Source organism: Manacus vitellinus, unplaced genomic scaffold, assembly GCF_001715985.3.
Source record: "Manacus vitellinus isolate BGI_N305 unplaced genomic scaffold, ASM171598v3 scaffold_0_pilon, whole genome shotgun sequence".
Taxonomy (NCBI): Eukaryota; Metazoa; Chordata; class Aves; order Passeriformes; family Pipridae; genus Manacus; species Manacus vitellinus.
Window position 1 is genome coordinate 42,868,316 of NW_021938789.1, and position 17,651 is coordinate 42,885,966.

General features: G+C 37.2%; 1 protein-coding gene across 2 annotated transcripts in view; it reads left to right on the top strand.

Moving 5' to 3' along the window:
* Positions 1 to 17,444, top strand: part of PAPSS1 (3'-phosphoadenosine 5'-phosphosulfate synthase 1) — a 52,691-nt gene extending 35,247 nt beyond the window's left edge. For both annotated transcript variants that reach the window (XM_018072406.1, XM_018072413.2), the window contains 6 exons: positions 65 to 176; positions 1,818 to 2,023; positions 4,092 to 4,227; positions 4,452 to 4,720; positions 8,226 to 8,455; positions 16,423 to 17,444. In XM_018072406.1, the coding sequence (XP_017927895.1) occupies positions 65 to 176; positions 1,818 to 2,023; positions 4,092 to 4,227; positions 4,452 to 4,720; positions 8,226 to 8,455; positions 16,423 to 16,561 (1,092 nt within the window). In that variant the 3' untranslated portion in view covers positions 16,562 to 17,444. The remainder of the gene's footprint in view (positions 1 to 64; positions 177 to 1,817; positions 2,024 to 4,091; positions 4,228 to 4,451; positions 4,721 to 8,225; positions 8,456 to 16,422) is intronic.
* Positions 17,445 to 17,651: the final 207 nt, after the last annotated feature.

A 17,651-nucleotide genomic window follows, 5' to 3' on the forward strand; every position in this document is an offset into this window, starting at 1 on the left:
ACCTGTCAGTAATTAAGCAACAACTTTTACCTGCTCTAAATCTGTTTCTCCATTTCTTTACAAGGTGGATATGCAGTGGGTGCAAGTGCTAGCAGAAGGTTGGGCAACACCCCTGAATGGCTTTATGAGAGAGAGAGAATACCTACAGTGCCTTCACTTTGACTGTCTCCTTGATGGTAGGGTGAAACACACCATTTGTAGAATCAAGCAGACTAATCCTACCTCTAAAATATTGTTCATGCTTTGCTTCTTAGTGGTGGTGTGGTAACACAATTTCAGGCTTGTGCACAAACCGGGATCAGGGGTAAGAGCATAGAATATGATAATAATCAGTTTTAAACTTGATGGCTTTATTCTTTTTATAACTACCATTGTGTTAGAATTTGAATGTTTTGTCTTTTTGGCTTTACAAATTCTACTTTTTCAAATGATTTCATTTATGAAAAACTTTTAATTCTAAAATCCACATTTTTAATTTGTTTTGAAGAAATTGATTTTTGAACTTAGAATTGCATTTTAGTTGCTGTTTAGCTCTGTGTGCCAAAAGATTTGTTCTGTATTAGTAAAGACAGAGAGGACAACAAACTGATTTGAATGCTGGAGCTGTTGCAAGTATGAAATCAGAATTTGAGGATTTGGGGTGTCAAACCACTTTCTCTGTGACTGTTGCCAAACTCAATTTTTTATGACCTAGTTGCTTCGAAAATCACTCTGATCAACAAGACTTAATTTAGGAGGAGCAGAGCATGCATTATGCATTATGAAGGAAGGGGGATCTATTTTTGTCCTTAACTTTTCATCCAGCTTTGTAATTTTTAATTTCATAACAAATTTAATTTCCCTGTAAAATATGCATTGTTTAAATAATAGTGAAATTAGCCTTATTTAGAGTCTTGGCAAACAGCAAAACCTCTGTTACCTTTAAGGGATTCATGACTTTTCTCCTGGAGGCCACCCAAAAGTTTTGCACTCATTCAACAAGTGTATGCTCATTAGAGTGCAAGCCTTCATATGAGACTTACAATATTTACTCCACTGAGTTTCTCAAATATCACTTTTGTAGTCAAGAAAAATAAGATTTCCAGCATCTGGTAGTGAAGTAGATGCTTAAAAATGAGGATGACACATAACCTTGAAATTCAGATACACTGGCTTAGTTTTAGAAGTAAAGGAGCTGGTAAGCTTTCAGCTGGACAAACTATGCAAAATATTTGCCTAACTCAAAAGGGTTTTTTCTGAGGTATATGCGCTTGAATCTGAATATGGTTTTAAGTAAGCAGCAAAAGTCACCTTTTGAAATAGTTGAATTATGTATGCCAACTACTTAGTACATCTGTCTGCTTCTATCGCATTGAATTTTTCTTATGGACCAAAAGTATGACTACTGAGTATGCTATTTCATTTTTACTAATTATCTACTCCAGTAGCAACCTTACCTAATATTTTAATGATTAAAAATGTTATTTATGTATTTCTACCTTCTATATAGATTCTTGAGCAAGGTATTAATTTGAGATTCCCAAAAAGTAGTATCCTTACAGTCTAAATACTTGTGTGCAGCTATAAGTACTTGCTGTTTTCAGTACTGTGTTTGTCCTTTCTCAAACCTCAGTGTTTGCTCGATTTTATAGCACATGTATCTTATACAAGAGTTCATTCTAAACATTGCTTTTAACCCTTGTTAAAATAGGTACTTGAACTACCTGTTGTGTGGTACGCTTACAGCCTTAAAATTAGCTTGTTAGATTAGGTAGATTTTCATAATATCATTGATGACCATTACTAACTATAAGAGCTTTTTTTTTTTGCCTCTGCAGGGGGAGTTATTAATCTGTCAGTGCCTATAGTGCTAACGGCTACTCAAGAAGACAAAGAAAGACTCGACGGGTGTACAGCAATCGCGCTGGTGTATGAAGGCTGCCGTGTTGCCATTCTCCGTAATCCCGAATTCTACGAGCACAGGAAAGAGGAACGCTGTGCTAGGCAATGGGGAACGACATGCAAGGAACATCCCTATATCAAGGTGTGTGTTTAAAAGTTGAAAATCTGCTCCTGTGAGCTGTGCTGTTGTGGAACTGCAAATTAAGTGAAGCTCGTGTCTGTGACTGATGTACTTTCACAACAAAACTACTTTGAAAATTAATTAAAATATTTTAGCAGAAACAAAGGTCTTGGTTTTTTTTCTATGCAGCTGTTGAATAGGCTGCACTTAGTGTGAAAATCTAATGTCAATATGTACAGATGAAATGAATTTAGAATGCACTGTAGAATCTGTGCTACAGAAGAGGGAACTTTGCCCTCCAGTGTGCCTAGGAAACACATCCCTTTGTGCAGCCAGATGCATCATCAAAGCTCCTTAATCAGCGGATATATGCATTGTGAAGAATAGAAAACTTCTATTCTGCCTTCATGGGGAGCACGTGAGACCTGCCTGGTGTAGATGTTTTTGAAACAGGCCCTGTTCCTGGAGAGTTCATCATTTAACTCTCTGGGGAGTAATTTCCCCTCCGTTGTGTTCATTATGTTTTTTTATCTTGGCCTTATGTGTATGTCACGCTGAAGTGTTCTAATTGTAACATACTTATCACAATGCTGTGTTTGGTTATGCAAGCTGATGTAAATGTTGCATCTTAGCTCTGCAGAGCCAAAATATGTTTCTTTCCCCATTTTTCTCTGTAGTATCTTTTTGTTTACAAGTATGTCTTAAAATTAGATAAAAATAAATCAAGCCTCAAATTATGACCTTGCTCTTGAAAAAGGAAAACCTTTGATATGTTCTGAAAGTATCTATATGACTAACAGAAGATTTTCAAAGCCCTTGGTGTGTTCTGTGATGATGAACATAAGTACCTTTTTGTTAAAAACCTAACACAAATTTAAGAAATTCTAAGAAAATCTCATGCAGTCAAAATTTGAATATATTCTTATAATGCACTAATGTCATGCCTGAAACTAATGTAGAAGATGAGGAACTATATTCTTATGTCTGTACTGGGGTCTATAGTAGTATCATGACAGTACAAAAATTTGGTGTCTCTTTTTAATTAATCAGAAATATTTGGATACCTGAGAGTTTCAATAGTGCAGATATTTCTCATCTGCATATCATTAATGCACCTTCCCTCCACCTTGGTGAGATGTCAAAATCTGGCATTTTCTTTGGGAAGGGAATGATTACCGTAGCAGCATTTAATTCCAGCAGGTCCATTATCTCAAACAGAAATAAATTGAAAAATCCACTCTTAATTTTTTCTGGATGTAGTATGTAGTGTCTTCTGCTATATGAACATTTGTTGTCATCTTTAAATTACATAAGGCTAAAAAATTAATCAGGAATGTATATGAAACTTGAAAGTTTTTTGTGGTTCAATCTTCAAAAGCAAATGCATCCTCAGAAATTTTCTGAGGCCACTGCTAGAATATGTTAAGCAGCTTGCCATAATCAGTTTTTGATAAAGGGTGAGATGATATTTAAAGATATAAAAAGAATTGTAGTGAGTGTACAACATATGTTGCTTCCATAAAATGCTACCATGAAACAAATCCAAAAGCCATATTACTTCCAAGATTCTGATTTTATTCCAGTTAAAGTGGATGAGTAGTTAATCAGAACTGTTTACTTGTTACTTAATTGCTGACCAGAATCTTGTGAATTACAGGGTGATACTGCAACTGTATTTGCTTTGATCATAAAGTGTGCCAACTTCATTGTATTAATATCTTGTAATTAAATAAGAAAAAATTGTAACTAAATAAATTGTAATATATAAGGCTTTCCAAACACTATCTTTGTAATGTAATGATGTTGGTTAAGAATACTGGCTACTTGCATTTCTACATATTAAAGAAATCTTTAATTTTGAAAGAAAGGCATATGCCTGCTGAGGATTTGTGCATTTCTCCTACGTCTCTGGACCATGTTACTGTGATTTTTTAAAATTTTTTTTTAATGTTGATGCTTGACTTGCAACTGTCAAATAAAATTAACCTGGAACACTTCTTTGGTAAAGATGTGATCCCATTGCAATGTTGTAGATGCTCATGAGAAGCTGACAATTGATCCTAACAAGGAATTTCCTTTCTTTTCTTAGATGGTTATGGAGCAAGGGAACTGGCTTGTAGGTGGAGATCTGCAGGTCCTTGATCGTATTTATTGGAATGATGGACTAGATCAATATCGTCTCACTCCAGCTGAACTAAGGCAGAAATTCAAGGAAATGAATGCCGGTAAGTACATTTTTTTTTGTTTTGTTTCTTCCTGCAGAGGCTTACCCAAATGTCTGCAGCTGCCACCGAGGCTAGCATTGTTTCAATGACTCATGACTATTGCTATTGTATTTGTTTAATAAAATTCAGAGGAAAGATTGTACTGAATATTTTTCTGTGGTTGTACAATTCCTAATAAAATAACTTGCTCTTCTTATATCTTTTGTCTTGTTTTTTCTCCATAGATGCTGTCTTTGCATTCCAGTTACGCAACCCGGTGCACAATGGCCATGCTCTTTTAATGCAGGATACCCACAAGCAGCTTTTGGAACGTGGCTACCGGCGCCCAGTTTTGCTCTTGCATCCTCTTGGAGGCTGGACAAAGGAGGATGATGTTCCTCTGATGTGGCGCATGAAGCAACATGCTGCAGTCCTGGAGGAGGGAATCCTGAATCCAGAAACAACAGTGGTAGCTATATTCCCTTCCCCCATGATGTACGCTGGACCAACTGAGGTAAATAAATCGAGAGTTGAAAATAAAACCAAACCCTTTTGACAGTGCACTTAAGTATTAGTGCTATGTGTGATGTTTGTGTCTTGTGGGTTTTTTTTGCTGGAGAGAAAGGAGACTCATTTTCCTTGGGAAACCAGATTGCCAAGTCTCTTTCTGTCATCAACCAAAACATTCTTTTATGAAAAAACTTCTATATTGGAGGATTTTGCTGAAAATGGTGGGAGAAAATATTAGGTTTACAGTTATAAGGGTATAATAATAAATTAATCCTTCCTCCTTTTTTACAGTCTTTTTCAGAAGGATTTATAAGATCTGTTAACTTAACAAATGGTTGTCCTCAGTGCTAAGGTACTTAAGTTTTATGACTGTTAAGCAAAAAGTTGGTGTGTTGGAGGGCTATACACAAATTAAACAAAAAACAGTCTTTGTTTATTTTTTGGCAAACTTAATTCAGGGAGAATTGTTTCAAGGCTTTTGTATGAAATAACTCCTTGACAACACTTTATTTAGGAGCCAGGTCTTGGATTGGAATCCCTAGAGGTTTGTGGGAAACAGCAGAAAGAATAAATGTTCTCATTTGAGGTCAATTCCTCTAGGGGATATTGGTTCTCCATCTTATTCTCTCTCTTTTTTTTTTTTTCCCTCTGTCCTCTGCTCCACCTTGAGTCACAGAAGTTCAAGTTTTGACCAGGCTCAGAGGTTAACTCTGTGGTAGCTTTTTGGTAGATAGGAGATCTTACTTAGTGAAATTAAATTAGACAGGTGTCACTTATTTTCTGCTGGCCAGTTGACTGGTCAAACAGAGCTTGCAGTACCTTTCCATTCGGAGAAAAAACTGCAGCCCAGCTCTAGTTGAGGCATGTGAGCGAGTTACTGTGGGGAATCTTGTGCAGTTCCCCACAGACCTTTTCTGAGAATTAACAGAGATTTTCTACTTCATTCCTGTATTTATGAGAAGGAACAAAATCCACAATCCTTATTCTGAACAGAAGTTTTTTCGTAACTTACATGATATTTCCAGTGACTTCAGAATATATTCTGACAGTAATGTTTGTTCAAGTTATAAAAGAGATTCTTTATTTAATAATTTTCCATAGGTCATTTAAAAGACATTGGTACTAGATTTGTTTCTATAGTGCAAGTGCTTTACAAAGCAACAAGCAGCTGTTAATATGCTTATCTTCAGGGTGGATGTGGCTTTCGAGTCTGTAAAGATCTTAATGGACATGTTTCAGAAGCATCAATTTAGCATTTTTGGTTTTTTATTTTTTAACATTACTGATAAGTGCTTTGGAAGAAAGAAACAGTTCTGTAAGGGAAAACTCTATCAAAATGCAATAAATTTACCTGCTTAGGAAAGTAAATATATTCTGAAGTAGTATCGGTGTATAGAAATGGGACAAGAGCAGTGTGCTCTTGTGGCCAAGAAGGCCAGTGGTATCCCAGGGTGCATTAGGAAGAGTGTTGCCAGCAGGTTGAGGGAGGTGATCCTGCCCCTCTGCTCAGCCCTAGTGAAGCCTCATCTGTAGTGCTGTGTCCAGTTCTGGGCTCCTCAGTACAAGAGAGACATGGAGCTCCTGGAGCAGGTCCAGTGGAGGGCAACAAAGATGATGAGGGGACTGGAGCATCTCTCTTGTGAGGAAAGGCTGAGGGAGCTGGGTCTGTTCAGCCTCAAGAAGAGATGTCTGTGAGGGGACCTCATCAATGCCTACAAGTGTCTGAAGGGAGAGTGTCAGGAGGATGGAGCCAGGCTCTTCTTGGTGGTGCCAAGCAATAGGACAAGAGGCAACAGGCAGAAAGTGACCCACAGGAGTTCCACCTGAACATGAGGATGAAGTTCTTTACTGTGCAAGTGATCGAGCACTGGAACAGATTGCCCAGAGAGCTGCTTTAGTGCCTGCCAGATGTTTTGACAGATATTTAGTATTGTTCAACTTGTGAAGCTGTTTAACATTATGTAGTTAACTGGGTAGGCCCTTGAGTTGTGTGTGAAGGTAGGGCTGCATATATAAGAAACCACTGTTATATACTTGCTGGTTTTTAAAACTCTTCTCTGGGTATTCTTTGGCAGATACTAAATCATATAGATGGTGTGACATTTCTTTTAGGGGAATACTTCCTAGTATGAAAGCATATTGACATCTTCTGAAGTTGAGTCTTTGTTTCCTAAAATAATGTAATAGTTATTCTGCTTTTCCTGTACTGTACGGTTAAATTTGGTATTGAAAATATTACATACAGAAATTAATTAAGAAAATCCAACAACATTCTGTGACATGGTAAGTCTAAAAACTGTCATAAGTATAGCATCTCTAACAGTTTTATCTAGTAAATACTTTGAACAGTCTTGAGGAGAAAAAAATCCTCTCACCGTAGTTAGTAAAAGAGATGCATTTCTAAATAATTTAAAAGTGTTTCTTTGATTGTAAGGTGCTGATGATTAAATAGTCCATGTGTAGAATTTCCTTTGAAGTATGTATTTTTTTACCTTCAGTAGTAACTCAACTATAAGAAAAAAAAGGTAAAACCCAAGTTGTTAGTTATGAAACCACTCATTTTGAAACATGCATCCAAGTAATATGGGAAAATTGTTTCTCTGTATTTACAATACTTCAAATATTATGTGCAAGTGAGTTGATGTATCCAAGCAAAAATTGAATAAGACTTAAGTTTCTGAATCGGACATTGGTTCCTCTCCACTTCATACAGAAGTGTTAGCATCAAATAATACCAAAGTGATTGTGGAAATATGACTAAATAGTTACCAAAGCTGGAGCTGCTTTATCAGTTCTCGTCTTGGAAGCTTATGGTATAAATAGTCAGTCTTCATATTCTGAAAACCTATTCCAAGCATTCGTGTGCACTAGCTACCTAGTTTATATGTCCTTTGGGTCTTCATATTGATACAGACTAAGTGTTAAAGTTCTGCCTTGGACAACATCCTTACCACATGTACAAGTTGAAAGTGCTAAGCATGGGTAATTTTTGAATGTATAGGCAAGTTGATTAGATTACTCATAAACACTGTGTTAAAGTAACCTATCTTGTCTTTCTTCCAATGTTTGTCAGCTATCTGTTGGTCAGGATGCTTTTTTAGAGAAATTGCTGTGAGTAAACTAGAGCAATATAAAGCTAGATTCCACTAAAATTCCAAAAGCAGTTGCTTTTGTTTTGTATAAAAGGAGAGAGATGGAGGGTGAGATCAGGAAGAACTGAGCCAGGAAACAGATGAGCTCCATCTTTCTTGCCATGATGTTCCACTGTGCTGAAGTAACTTTTTGAGCACCTACTGTGCAAATAAAACAGGGGAATAGTATGTTTTAGCTATAAGTTTGATGGTGATTCACATAATTGGTTCTTTGTTTTGTTACGGCTTCATAGTAAAAATCATGTCTGATTAGGGAAAATGTGGAATATAGATAAATATATAGAACGCATGCACATTTTCAGGGTCACATTTTGAGCATTTTCTTCTGCTAACTGTTTTCCCTTGTCTCTGTTTTAGGTTCAGTGGCACTGCAGATCACGGATGGTTGCAGGAGCTAACTTCTACATTGTAGGGCGAGATCCAGCAGGGATGCCACACCCTGACACTGGGAAAGATCTTTATGAACCAACCCATGGTGCCAAAGTGTTGACAATGGCTCCAGGCCTCCGAGCACTGGAAATTGTACCCTTCCGGGTTGCAGCTTATAATAAGAAAAAGAAATGCATGGATTATTATGACTCTAATCAGTAAGTTGTATTTTCATTTTATGAAAATTTTGAACAACAGCTGCCTTTTACCCCCTGCCCACATAAAAGAATTGTTTATAATTAATTTCATATTGCTCAAACATGGCAGTGTTTAAATGTGGTTTTAGATCACGAATGCAGCTTGATTTCAGCATGATTTGCTCCACAGTGCAACTACCTGATCTAACTTTAGCTGACACATCAAGACTCACCTCTCCTAGGTACTGGAGTTTCTCTAATTCTGGAACATAGTGGCACAGATTGCTAAATCCAGAGAAAAATATTACTATTTATTATAATGTTAAGATTAGCTTTCTGCTGCTTTATCTTTCTAAATATGCTTCTCACGTGTCAGGTGTGCATCAAATATGACAGAAGAAAAGCAATGAGAATGTGCAACATGGAGAAGAAAGTGGACAAGAGGGCTGACAAATAGCTGTTTTCTCTGTTAAATAATAATGCAAAAAGATGCCCTAAGACCATTGTGTGTCCTGGGGTTTTCAGGCTGCATCGTGTGCACCCTTTCATCCTTTCACTGTGTCTATGAGGTGTTTTTTTCGCTGTTTCTGTAACTGTCATGGAAAATGGACCATGCTGCTACTAGTGTGCAGTTCTGCCCTTCTGTTGACGGAATTTGTCCTGTTCTGTTGTACCCTACACAGTTGGTAGATGGACTGGAATGTGGCAGCAATCCTCTAGATGGCAATGTGGACACATGCAGGCTCCCTGGAAAGAGAGCCCTTACTGCTTCTGCTTGCTAGAGACAGAACACTGGTAGGCTCCAGGCAGTTAGAGCTTGGGTGGGTGCAGCTGGCTGTGTTTCAAGATAATCTGTGTAATGCTGAAAATGTGGCAGAGCCCTGGACCATGTGATGTTTGACTCTAAGGAGGATGGCAGGGAAGAGAGGATTGCCTGGAAATACGAAAGGGTCAGTACTGGAGGAAGACCCATAGATGTGAAATAGGGATGTTTGTGGAAATATTCACGACTTACCTGATGAAAAAGGCAGCTTGAAAATTGGGGGGAGAAGGTTGTATGCACAGAAGCATTGCTGTAACTTGTTTTAGAAATGGGTAACTTGATTTCTATTGCACCTTTTTCAATTCTTTGAGGCTCGGAGACTTGACAGCCAACTAAGTAGTTCCAGAATTTACATCACTATAGAATGTATGAAAGATTATGGCAAGTGGGTTTCTCTTGGACTGAGCTATAGCTGAGCTCTGTGTCTTAGCTGCTGGATATAGTTATTCTTTCCCCATGTGGTCATTCATTTTTTCAGGTCCCCTATGCTCCTCCATTTGGGAAGGTGCATTTGAGAAACCAGAATACACACCATCTGCTAACTTGAGCGCCTCTGTAATTTGGCAGTTGCACCACACCTGGCTTGGCAGCAAAGACATGCAGAGCTTATTGCAGTTGGGCTCTTTGCTGATAATAGTGAATTACCTTTCTGCTTCTGAAGGTAATCCCAAGCTGTAGGGATGGTGGAGGATGGATCTTTGACTAGTGGTGAGAAGTTTCCCGAACCTTGATCCAACTGCCAGAAGGATGTCTGAAAAGTTGGGGCTGCAGAATTAGTAGTGGCAGAGAGTTCTTTGCTTGTAACACCTCTAAACATTCATGCTCAGCCTTTATGAGAAAGATATAAGACTTGCTGATAGTGTTCCTTGTATGCCTGTGGTGGTAGGTACTCAGATGCTGAGTAGGCATTGGTCAGCTACATACCAGAAGATACTGGGCAACTGTGTGATACCTCGCTATGGATGAGCTGCTCATGACCTTGGTGGCAAGCCTGGGAAGTACCAAAAAGCCTACACTGGCCCTGCCTCCAAATTGGTAACAAAGGCCCTTAATTTCTCTGGTGTGCTGCCTCGATTCCAAGACGTTGTTGTGCTTTAAGGCCTCCAGCTCCCAGAGGTGTCCACACAAGTGCAGTTTTGGGGAGTTCATCTTAGAGTTCAGTTTGTTTCTCACTTCCATTAGTATCCTTCAGAGTGTGTGCTGCCCTAGTAGACCCTATATCTGCTTGGGAACGGTCTGGAGAACATGACTGTTGAGTTTGTGTGTCAGGACCTCATGCTGCCCTGCTGTGGTGCTGTGTTTGAGATGAAGTCACTTGGAAGAAGGTAAATCTACATGTGCCCCTGTTAGTAAGGAAAGGCAGAAACATCCTGGTTGCATTCAGGGATAATCATGGAGCACTGAGTGTGAGGAAAGGGGGTAAGAAAAGAATGATATAAAAGCCTTTGTAATAGCAGCACAGCAGTTTTATTTGCAGAGTGATGCACAAAACTTAACTAGTATAAATTGTTTAAATAAAGTCACCCTTTAGAATGTTAGGACATGAATAACCAGGGACTTGAAATCATATTTGTATTTTACCTCATGAAACTAGCACAAGTTTTGTTTCTTGGACATCTTAGAACTAGGTTTGGCACCTCATGAAACTGAAATCTTAAAACGTATTATTGAAAAAAATGTATCTAAAACTAAGATCTAGGAAAGGAATTTGAGGAATACATTTGAAGTGATATATAGCAGCACAGGTAGAGATAATTTTGTTTTATTTCCCCTTAGTCTAAATGATGATAATAAAAAAAATAATTGCCCTTTTTGCTGTTGCTGAATTCAGATAGCAAGCCTAATCTAAGTTTCTGTGGAAAGCTTGAGCATTTCCACTTGCATAGAATTCTGAAGAAACAATGCATATAAAAACTAGTATGAATATTGTTACAGTCTTTATCCAAGTTTTTACAGTTTTATATTTCATAGAATTTTGGATCTATAGTGTCAAAATATGATTTGGCAAAGTTTATAGGAAGAATTCAAGTTATAATGGAGAAATTCCAAAAGAATGTCTGACCTGTAAACCACTGACAGAGTGAAGTGTAAAGACAACAGCGGAAGAACCAAGCAACCAACAAATAATACCCCCACTCTCCAAAAAATCCCTACCCAGTGCTGAAATTCCTTCAGAAAAACAGTTAGTGTGTTTCTTCAGCCAAAAAGGCCTCACAAACAGTTACCACAGACAAGTGTAATTTGGGATTGGTGGTTTAATAATAGTGGCTGGTTTTGTGAGCAGAAATTCCCAATTCTTTACGGAAGATCAGTCCTATAAAATGCAACCACAGACTGCTGCTGAGAAAAAAACTCAATTAAGAAAGGAAATTAGTCTGGCAATTAAAAAAACCACAGAAGTGTCTGGAAATAAATTTACATTGTTTTTTTTGCTGAAAGAAAACTGATGAGAACATTTTGACTAAAAGACACCCATAAGTAAGGTGACTGGAGCAGATTGTTCATGCTTTCTGTAAAATGTTCATGAAGCATGGATACCTGTGAAGAAGAGAGATTTTAACTTTATGTGGTTTATTCTCAGGACCTTTAATATGATTGCCATGAGTGCTTTAATACCATCAAATCATACTTACAGGATAGCTGCTCCAACTAAGTACATATTGTTCTCAAATTTGTTTGTTTTTTAAAGTGATAGTGGGAGGCTGAGATAAGCACACTTGACTGTTCTCCTTAATTTAGTTATCTGAAATGCGGTTCCTCAATTACCATTAATACTTAATTTAGGATACACTGAAACACTGCAGGACCTCAGAAGACTTAAGCTCTCCTGCTGGTCAGAAAGGAATTTCATTCACAGCAGGTAAAGGATTTGGTTTTCAGATGTTAATATTAATCACAATATTGTGTTCTAATTTCATAAGGGGTTTGTTCATGATGAGTTAGGATTCAAATCTTGCTGACATTTGCAGTTTCATTCAATGACATGGGGCATTCATTCCCAAGGCATAATAGAGACTGACATATCAAAGACTTGACACTATAAGGGACAAGATTCTGTTCCTGTAGGAGTTGTGGTGTAAGTCATGACTTGATGCTACAAAGGCAAATTTAAATTCAGAGAAAATCATTCTAAAAAGGGTTTAAGGTTAATACTGGACCCCAGATAAGGAGGCTGTGAATTGTCCCAAGAATTAATCAGATCTGAAATTTGCCAACTGAGTAGAAGATGACAGTTGTTTTGAAGCCAGACCAGGGTGAATAAATCATATTATTGTTTTATTTCCATATGTTTGTTAAAAAATTAATTTATAGGCAAGACTATGAATGAATGGTCCGTACTTTTATCATGTGTCTTGTGTTTAAGAGTAATTTCTTAAGACCTTGAGAACACTAGACACCACAGAAAATGGGAATTCCAAGAAGGTCATTTGCACAGTACTGAATACTCTAACAGAAGGTCAGGGTTCCCGAGATTATGACTGATCTTCATAAAAAACCTATTATGTAGTAGGTTCTATATTTAGATTAAACTTGTAGGTCATAATGTTGAAGTGGAAAAAATATTCTCTTTAATCACTGTATCGACACCTCAGAGATACAGCAGAGGAGGTTTCCTGTAGGACTGTGGACATCTTCATGCAGTCATTTCTCACTTGCAAACTGGTGATATCTTCATTATGTTACAAGAACTATGAGGTCTCTGAAATCTTAGCCTCACATGCTACTCTTAAGAGTGTTTGAGCTTGTAAAGCACAAAGAGCTCTGATGGTTGCTGGGGTCACTTGTGGTGTTACAGTAAAATAACTACCAAATTCACAAAATAAAAGGGAAATCCATTTAAGAGAATAAAACATTAGTCTTTTTGAATGAAAGAAAGGAAAAAACTGGTCTGTGAATTCTTAACCTTCTGTGTGTGTTGTAGTGTTCTTTGAGCCCAATGCTCAGTTACTGGGAACAGTTTGAAGATTATTTAACAGCAGAGATTTGTTTCTATGTTATTTTGAATAAATGCCTTACAGCTTTCCAAATATACTGTCCTGTGCACCTGTGGCTGTCTGTATGCATACTGTCTGTATGGAAGGAGGGCACAATCTGAAGTGTAAGAAAAGATTCCTTTTCTCCTTTTGCTAGATGTATGAGAGCTCAGCAGACTTATGTATTTTCTACTCTACCTATGACACCCTGTCCTCCATAAGTGAGGAAATTTAAGAGCACTACTCTCACAGTGCTTTTTCCACACTGTGAGAGTAGTAGAGTCCTAGGATGCTGTGGCAGGGAGTAAATACCAGTCCTCAATGTAATATGTTTCAGGACTGTTTTTCTGTTGACAAAGTTTTGTTGAGGATTTCTTTCTGCCTTCCTTACCTCTTTCTTTTGGAGAATGCTTTTAATTGTATTGACACAAAGTATTATGTCAGTACTATTCAAACTCAGTTGGTAGTAAAAGGTCAAATCAATGTTACAAGCATTTACTAGCATACAGTGTGGCTCAAAGAAAATTAATTCTAGCAGCCACTGAATAAAAATTTCAAAAGCACTTAAATCCCATCCTCAGAAAAGGCTTGGATTAAATTTCATTGAGAGTAATTTCAAATATGACTTGAGAAAAGAATTTGTATGGCTTTGGCATGTATATTTCATAGTGTCTTTAATGGTCAAATGTTTCCCTCTCTCATGTTCCACTCAAATCCGTCTTATACAGGATATCTCTTAATATCCTCAAAATTCACTATGAACAAAATTACTTGATGACTCTTTTTGTCTTCTCTTTCTGCTAAAGCAAACTACTCATACTGATATGTTTTATTTCAAAATGCTTGTGGTTCACATCCTACCACAGTGGTGACAGTGCTGATAAGGTTTTTCTGCTTAGCAGAAATCTCAGTTTCTGGTATTCAAGAGATTTGATTTTTGCCATTAGTAAAGACAATGAGTATTGAGTGGTTATTCAAATACTCTTGTTTTATATATGAAAGCAGAGATTAAACTGGAAAATTGTAAATGCTGTAATTTTTAAAATGGCAAAAAATACATACAGTATATTTTGCCAAAGCTCCATTCGAGTCACTTTAGTGATTACTAATAAAAGTAATTTTTTTTTATAAAGGAGAATCCATTCAAAATAGAAGTTTGCTATAATGAGTGGGCATCATTAGTACTTTTGTACTTTTTAATAATATTTTGGAAATATTTCTAGAAATATTAGAAGGTGCTGAATGTACTATATTTCTGAGATTGTCCTTACTCATTATTTTCTTTCATTTTCTTATAATTTCTGTAGATCTCCTTAGCTTCTTTTCGTGTTTCTCTCTTTCTTGATATTTCGAATTCCTAACTGGTTTTTGTGCTACTCGGAGTAGGAAGAGGCTAAAGGAATTATCTTACTGACTGTCTGTTGAAACAGACTTACATGACTTATCTACCTTTAGTACCTTTATTTCACTTGTAGGGCACCAGAGGAAGTTGAGTGGTTTTCTGAAAACTTAGCAGACAAGGACAGTATAAAGCACCTTTTTGTTTTTTAATGCTCAAACTTTGGTATTGCTACCACACTGAGGAGAACACTACACATGGCGAAACTTTATAGCACTTACCTTACTCTTCTTTTACAGATCATTTGAAGACTTGGTATTTTTTTAACAGAATTAACCAGGCTTATCACTTCCTCATATATATTTTATAGAAATAGTTCTTTGCAAAGAACACAAGTTACCTTCAGGCAGTGTTAGTGAAGGGCAGACATCTCTCTGCTAAGGAACAGAATTTTCTAATGTTATAAATAGTAGTGACAACTTGTTCTCCCATGGAATTACATCAACCTTACATTTTCATTTTTATATAATTCATATTTTGCAGAATTGAAGTACAGTAGGGATTTTTTGCCTTGTTGCGACACTTCAGGAACCCACAGTCCTAAATTGAAAGCAACAAGAAAAGAACACGTATGGGAGGGCAAATCAAAAAGTTATGGGGCTAGTGGTGTTCTGAGAGGGAACTGTGGAATGCTTTCTGCATCTTGCTAACTGCCATACCCTACTGGAGTGTAGACCAACACTCAGAGCCAAGTTCTGCCCTCTGATATTCACACTTGGCTCTTGTTTCTGTCTAAGGCATGTGCATCTGAGATCAATACTTGGTTTTTATTTCAAACAGACAAGTAAAGAATGAGTATTGCATACATGCTGCAAATTGAGTGAATGGCGTAAGTAAAATTGCTATTTAATTTAAGAATACATAATTTTTTCCTTTGGAGCGTTTGATAGAACTCTGGCATTCTTGTCTTGCTTTTACTGTCTCAGTCCTATGAGGAGTAATTTAACTTGTGGAGCTTTTGCTGCTTATGACCACATACCTGAAAAGTTAATGATAATGATTCAGATTCTTATGTTAACAATGGTAAACAATTCTGATCTGTGTTCATTTATGCATTTGTCCAACTGAATTCTGATTTTTAGGGAGAAACATCTTTAGGGGAAGGTATTTTTATTATTCCCCTGCTTTTTTCTTTATTTTGAATTGTATGTGCCACATCATTTATATGTATATATATGTTTACATGTACTCAGTGTCTTGCAATGGCTCAGTTGTGGAGCTTGCCTCTAGATTCTGAGTCTTTTGCTTTCTCTGTTCTGCCATGGATCAGTCACTAAGGTTTGGTGCAATGCTGTTTTTTACTCATTCTCAAGGTGCCGCTGAAATGACCTTCTTCAACCGGCACAGGTACATTCAATCAGCTCATAGGGCAGGTCTCCTGCCATGGCAAGGCAAGGTGCAAAACAGGATGGCTGCTGTTGCTTTGACAAAGGGCTGAGACAGTAGGTAGAGTAGATGGTTCTCCCTCAACAGGAATTCTGTTTCCTCACAGAGAACAAGCCAGGCTCAATGGAAGGACAGACTGAATTCAATCCACAGTAGTTCAGTTAGGCTGTACTGCTAAAACCTCAAGAGTTACCTACACTGAATATTGTAGGGGGGTGTATATTCTTGGGATTTGCTGGCAGTACGGGGCAAATGTCTGGAAATTATAGTTGCTATACAGCATTATACTCACAAGAAGAAATGTATAAAGTATCAAGAAAGCAGAAGGAATATGAGCAACTTTGCCTGCTTTTAAAGTATGTTCTTTTTTTCCCCCCTCCTTTTGCCCCCACTCCTACTCTCTCAGCCATGAAGACTTTGACTTTATATCGGGGACCCGCATGCGCAAGCTGGCTCGGGAAGGACAAAACCCGCCGGAAGGCTTCATGGCTCCTAAGGCTTGGACCGTGCTGACAGAATACTACAAATCCTTGGAGAAGGCTTAGGCCTCTTATTAGCTGCAGATCAACCTTTGACGCCTGATTTATTTACGAGAAGGGGACCACACAGTCACCATTCATGTTGCTTTGTTGTGGTGTCTGTCAGGAAGTTCTCTGAAAACAGACTCTTTCTTCCTAACTTAGCATCATTCTTTGCCTGTCCTTATGGGTTCTATTATGTCCTGGCACCTAACTAGCTGCTGGTTTTAATGTCTTCTCTTTTATTACAGTTGATATTCTTGCAGTAGGATTTTTAACTCTTGTATTTTTTTTATATTTTACTGCCTCTGTCCTGAGTTCTGCAGCTTTTAAATAGATGCAGCTCATTCATATGTTATTTAAAGTGCTGACTAGTGTCTGGTTTTTGTAGTTTGTAGGACAAAATGTAATGGTTAGTCCCTTAACTATGGATAGATTATCTATAAATCAAAAAAGTAAAGTCAGTTTCAAAACATCTGTAAAAGTGTCCTCATCTTTATCTCATCATCATGTCCAGAAGCACTTAAAATTTATTTCTCATTATATGTAATGAAAAAACAGAAGGTTGTTTTTTTTTTATGTAGCATAATTAAAATTTTGCTTTCTTTGCTTAATTTTGGAGTTCCTTGTGTTGTATGGTGATTCTCTTCTGCTGTGGACCTGTAAAGATGGCCATAATTAATAAAATAAAATGTCTAGTTTTCACTTTGAATTGTCAAAAAATTCAGATATTGTTTTTGTATATGCTTGCTGCCAGGGAATGTTTTACTTCATTTGATATAACTTGCCAGTTTTTGGTTCTAGATATACTTGTTCAGCCTACTACAACTTTAAAAAAGCATGACAGACCAAACTTAAATTCATGTTTAATTATTGCAATAAAAAAAAAATAAATCCTTAGATCTTGGCATTTCCTGTGGTAAAAATGCTTAGTTCAGAGATTAATTTTCTGGCTATTTTTCAAGGTCTCCAAAGAATAGTCTTCTTCTTTTGAGTCAGCTTTGCTTGCTTAAAAGACAAAGCATATGATGTTCTAGGATTCTTCAGAAATCCTGAAGTTGGTTAATTCAGTATGTGAAACATTAACTGCTAAAGGAAAATATAAAAAAAATAAACA